The sequence below is a fragment of the Odontesthes bonariensis genome, chromosome 5, assembly GCF_027942865.1.
Source record: "Odontesthes bonariensis isolate fOdoBon6 chromosome 5, fOdoBon6.hap1, whole genome shotgun sequence".
Lineage (NCBI taxonomy): Eukaryota > Metazoa > Chordata > Actinopteri > Atheriniformes > Atherinopsidae > Odontesthes > Odontesthes bonariensis.
Window position 1 is genome coordinate 33649039 of NC_134510.1, and position 5765 is coordinate 33654803.

Below are 5765 nucleotides of genomic sequence, written 5' to 3' on the forward strand. Positions count from 1 at the left end.
CCATACAAGGGTTAGTTAATCATAAGCCATGATAGCCAGCATCCAAATGGGCCTTTAGATCTGAGAGTGCATTGAAACAGTTAAACATTTCAGTATCCAGTGTGTGAAATATTGTGCTTTGTTTAACCTATCATGTCATGAGGGTAAAACGTTGAACTTGATTAAATATTTGACTGTATGTCGTGATGACCGTTTGAAAATATTTGACAAAGGAGGAGTAGACTATACACTGTGATGTGATTGGATAGAAACATGAAGACATAAGAAATTCCACAATATTTAAAGAATCGGTGATCATCTTTACAGAAGCTTTCTGTTGAATCCTTCAACCCCATTGACCCAACATCTGTCCACCAAGAAATCAGGGTAAGCATTTCATTTGACACATTTGTCAGAATTATTTGATCAGTCTATCTTTGAGTAAAGGAATTCTTGACCAATTTTTACATTAGTTTATCTTTACTCCTAAAAACTCTCCATTTTCAGAGGAAAAACTATCAGCAGTTCAAAAATTAACTATGTCAACCAAATGTATGCTCAGAGCAGGAAACAATCAGTGTTATTTTCTCTGTTTTAAAGGAAAGCTTGATGTTTATTCTTAATTTAGTTTATTCTTAATTTAGTTTCTGTTTGTCTGTTTAAACCAGAATTATGGAGCACGCGATGATGTTTTATTTGGTCCTCTTCTTGCCAATGTACTCAGCGTACGATTACCGTAAGTATGAAAATACTTGTGTTTATGTGTTAACTATACAATATCACTATGACAGTAGCATCAATCTTTGAAAACACATTGAACACTGATAATTTTACTAATAACAGATGTAATTTAATATAATGAATAACACGAGAAATGCTATAAAATAGTGATAATATTTCCTTTTAAAACCATTCATGTCTCTTAAGCCTAATTCACAAAGATGAACCAGATTCTTTTTTTTTTCTAATTGTTTTATGCAAGACTCTTTGGGTTTGTCTCTATGACCGTGGCAGTTCAAGCCAATGGAATTGGCTTCTCCAGCTCTTTCAAGTTGTTGAAGTTCATCTGTCGTACAGAAATCTTTTTTTCATGCCACAGATTCTCAGTCAAACAGAGATCTGGGCTTTTTAAAGTTTCATCCTAATCCACTCGAGTACTGTATTTTTAGTGTGTTTAGGTTCGTTGTCCTCCTGGAAAGTGAGCATTAGTGCCAATCTTAACTCTCTGGAAGACTGAAACAAGAAGAATTTACCTGTTTTTTGCACCATAATTCCTTCGATTCTGAACAGATACACCAGTCTCCTCTGTGGAGCTTTCCAGCTCCCTCCTTGATACCTTTGGTCTCTTTGCAGTATGTCTAATGCCCTCCTTACCCAGTCTGAGAGTTTTGGTGGATGGCCCTCTCTTGATATACTTGTTGGTGCCATATTCTTTCCATTTTTGGATGATTGATCTTATGTGAGAGTTTCTGATATATTTCCTCTGACCCAACCCTAATTTGTACTTGTATTTGTAAAAGAGCTCCTTGGTCTTCATGGTGTCACTTACTAGGTGGGATGCCTTAATTTGTGGTGTTCCAGACTCCTTTCAGAACAGGCCTATTGTACTCTCAGTTCATGACACTCGGACCTTGGATATGGAACTTATTTTACTAACTTAGTTTCATTTATTTATTTAGGGACTTCATGACAAATGGGGTGAACACATATGCATGCATCACTTTTTGTTATTTTAAGTATTTTAAAATACTTCCACCCCAAACCCCCATTTCACTTTACCATTTTTGATTGTTTTTGCAAATGTTTCACACTGAATTACAGGTTGTAACACCAAAATAAGGAAAAAGGACAAACTGTATCCTATGAAAAAACAGCAAAATTAAATAAAATAAACAATAAAACATGCTTTTTTTCCAGCAAATTTGGCTTTGCGTGGTAAAGCCACTCAGTCTCAACGCTACATGGGAAAAGACGGGGATTCATTCTCGGCTGCCTACAATGCTATCGATGGAAACCGAAATTCTAAATTTGACCGTGGAACATGCACTCACACCGCTGAGCAAACCAATCCCTGGTGGAGAGTGGACCTGCTGGAGTCCTATGTAATCACTGCCATCAAGATAACCAACAGAGGAGATTGTTGCGGAAACAGGATTAATGGGGCAGAGATTTACGTTGGCACCTCTAAAGATTACAATGGTCCCAACAGCCGACGGTGAGTGAACATTAACAGTTACATTGTGACAGTGACTGACTGGAGCACCTTTAGTTTTCTATTTTTCTGCAATGCTAATCACCACATTTCCCCCCTTTGACCTCTCCTTTTGTGAATTATTTTAGTTTATAGAAATACTGTACAATATGTCACAACAGGTTTTAAAGCAATACTATGTAACATTTCTACCTTAAAATAAAAGCTTGAAAAAAATTGTGCGGCCAGAAAGAGTTTTAACATTACGATTGGCCTGTCTCATATGCCCTTCGGGGGTCTGAGTTGGAAAAACTGCGCTATATAACTTTGCTGGACCGGCCCGGGAGCTGAGCGGAAGTACTTCGACTTGCTTTCTGGCACACCTACCGCAAAAACAAATAGACCCCTCTCACGCTCCCAGGTACATTTGATTACTCTTACCTTCTTGGTCGACACAGCTTGCACCTTCTGACTCCTCGCCGGTTCGTCAACAAACGTGAAACGTGAAAGCGAAAGGGTGTTGTATTTACGACAGTGTAACCGTACATTACCTCCAAGCCTGGTGGGGGAGCTCCATAATGGGCTTTTTGAGAAGTTACATTGTACTGCTTTAAGAATCTGACCTTTAAATCCGGTCACAACAATTACGTCCCTTAACCTGACAACCCTGCCACTGAGAATCCTCAAAGCAGATCATAAACGTCACTGATGAGATGCTTCTTCTCTTCTAGGGTTGCTACAATTGCAGCAATTCCTGATGGGGCAACAGAAAGTATACCTTTAACTGATGAAGTGGAGGGACGTTATGTGAATGTGGTCCTACCTGGTTCAAAGAAAATTCTAACACTCTGTGAAGTGGAGGTCTATGGTTATCAAGCCCCAATTGGTAAGAATTTAAGCTATGCTTTTTAATTACTCAGAAGTTATGCTAAATAATATACCATTAAAAATATTAACAATATACCAGTTGGAGGACTGCAATTATATAATTTCCACCAAGCATGCAGCACATATTAACAATGAACAATATAACTCATTATTAAAATAACTTCATGTACCCATCCATCATCTTCCACTTATCCAAGGTTGGGTCACAGTGGCAACAGGTCAAGGATGCAAATGCAGACATCCCTTTCCCTTCACAACACTCTCCACCTCCCCTTGGGGAAACTTGAGGTGTTCCCAGGAAAGATGTGATCCCAGAACAAGCTGGAGGGATAACATATCCCTATATTACCAGTTCTGAAAAACCTCCAAAGGGAGATGACCCGGAGGCATCCTAATCAGGTGCCTGAACCACCTCAGCTGATTCGTTTCAGCTGAGCCCTTGGAGCCGAGTTTTGGCCACCATGTGCTCACAGGAGCTAGTCCCCAGGCCTGGCTCCCAGGGGGGTTCACCAATTTCCTTTTTCTGGGCAAGGCGAATGTATTTGTCTGGTGCCTCTCCATTAAGGTCTTTGAACCGCTCTCAATCTTACACCTCCCCTGACACTTATTTGCCTTGGACGACCCTACCAGGGGCTAATGCCCCTGTCAGCAAAGCTTTCATGATCATGGCGGTAACCCTTCCACTACATTAAGGTGCAGATGTTGACAAGGCGAGAACTTGATGCATTTGGGTCAAAAACACTTTTAAAGTACAAGATCTGTATGATCGAGCTATTTTCAATAATTATGTTTCGTGGAGCTTCTCTCCGGATAATCCGGTTTCCTCCCACTGTCCAAAAACATGCATGTTAGATTAATTGGTGTCTCTAAAATTGTCCTTAGGAGTAAGTGTGAGTGTGTGTGTGGTTTTTTGTCTCGTTTGTCTCTGTGTGGCCCTGTGATGGACTGGCGACCTGTCGAGGGTGTACCCTGCCTCTCACCCAATGACTGCTGGGATAGGCTCCAGCCCCCCCGCAACCCGACCGACAGATTAAGCGGGTATAGAAAATGGATGGATGGATGGACAATAATAAAACATGCTTTTTTTCCAGCAAATTTGGCTTTGCGTGGTAAAGCCACTCAGTCTCAACGCTACAACAATGCAGATGCGGGTGTATTCGCGGCTGCCTACAATGCTATCGATGGAAACCAGAATTCTATCTTTATCCACGGATCATGCACTCACACCCTTGAGCAAACCAGTCCCTGGTGGAGAGTGGACCTGCTGGAGTCCTATGTAATCACTTCCATCAAGATAACCAACAGAGGAGATTGTTGCGGAAACAGGATTGCTGGGGCAGAGATTTACGTTGGCAGCTCTAAAGATTACAATGGTCCAGACAGCCAACGGTGAGTGAACATTAACAGTTACATTGTGACAGTGACTGACTGGAGCACCTTTAGTTTTCTATTTTTCTGCAATGCTAATCACCACATTTCCCCCCTTTGATCTCTCCCTTTGTGAATTATTTCAGTTTATAGAAATACTGTCCAATATGTCACAACAGGTTTTAAGAATCTGACCTTTAAATCCAGTCACAACAATTACGTCCCTTAACCCGACACAACCCTGCCACTGAGAATCCTCCAAGCAGATCATAAACGTCACTGATGAGATGCTTCTTCTCTTCTAGGGTTGCTACAATTGCAGGAATTCCTGATGGGGGAACACACACTATAACTTTATCTGATGGGGTGGAGGGACGTTATGTGACTGTGGTCATACCTGGTTCAAACAAAATTCTATCACTCTGTGAAGTGGAGGTCTACGGTTTTAATGCCCGAACTGGTAAGAATTTAAACTATGAATTTTAGCGTTTTAATTCATCAGAAGTTATATATATATAAATTTTCCCCACGGGGGATGAATAAAGTCTTTTCTATTCTATTCTATTCTATATATGTAAAATAATTGAGCAAAGTAGAAGGAATATAACTTTATTAAACTTTCTTTCTAGTTGTTTTGAAACTTGCTAAAAAGAGAACTCTTTAAATACCAACATTCCTCTTGGCCCAAGTCAAATAAAGGACATGCAAATGGTGAAATGAGGTGTATCTTTTTAGTCAACCTATTCAGCACTTACTAAGTCATTTCTATTTCTTCTACCAGGTAAGGCATAATCAGCAGCATCGCCAAAGGTACTACCGTTGAATTTCAGTGTACCAGGATGTTAACATATTCATTCCAGGCAGACAGGAAGGAGTACCTAACTCTGTGCGAGGTGGAGGTGTATGGTTCTGTCTTAGATTACATTTAAACTCTAATTCATTGTCAAATAATATTTTAAAAAAAAGAAGAAAATTTGTTACATTCATGGGAATGCAAAGACATCAGATTATTGATCACTCTTCAGTAACTGGTAATTGTATTAGCACTGGCTGTAGCTACAAACTACACTGTCTTCTTTGCTGAAATAAAATGAAATCTTTAAAAAAACAAAACATGGGCGTTTGTGTCTTCACTTTCTCATTGCAGCAAATCTGTTGAAGTTATGTTAACAATAAGTTATAAACCAATCAGTGAGAACCAGCAACGTTTTAGTGTCAACAAGGATATAACTGAAAAGAGGCACAAATTTATTCCATTTTACTTTAATCTGGTGTGTTTTCCAGTGGGCCATTAAACCGCGTGTCTTCAGATAAGTGAATGTGTTTACTGGCTAAATAA

General features: G+C 39.7%; 1 protein-coding gene across 1 annotated transcript; it reads left to right on the plus strand.

Annotated features, from left to right (window-relative positions):
• The first annotated feature begins 266 nt into the window (after nt 1-266).
• On the plus strand, nt 267-5539 carry LOC142380374 (fucolectin-6-like). The gene is made up of 7 exons (XM_075466192.1): nt 267-366; nt 648-715; nt 1897-2194; nt 2902-3056; nt 4150-4447; nt 4732-4886; nt 5208-5539. Exons 2-7 carry the CDS (start codon nt 652-654, stop codon nt 5216-5218), a joined length of 981 nt encoding a protein of 326 aa, XP_075322307.1. The 5' UTR covers nt 267-366; nt 648-651; the 3' UTR covers nt 5219-5539.
• The last annotated feature ends 226 nt before the right edge of the window (nt 5540-5765 follow it).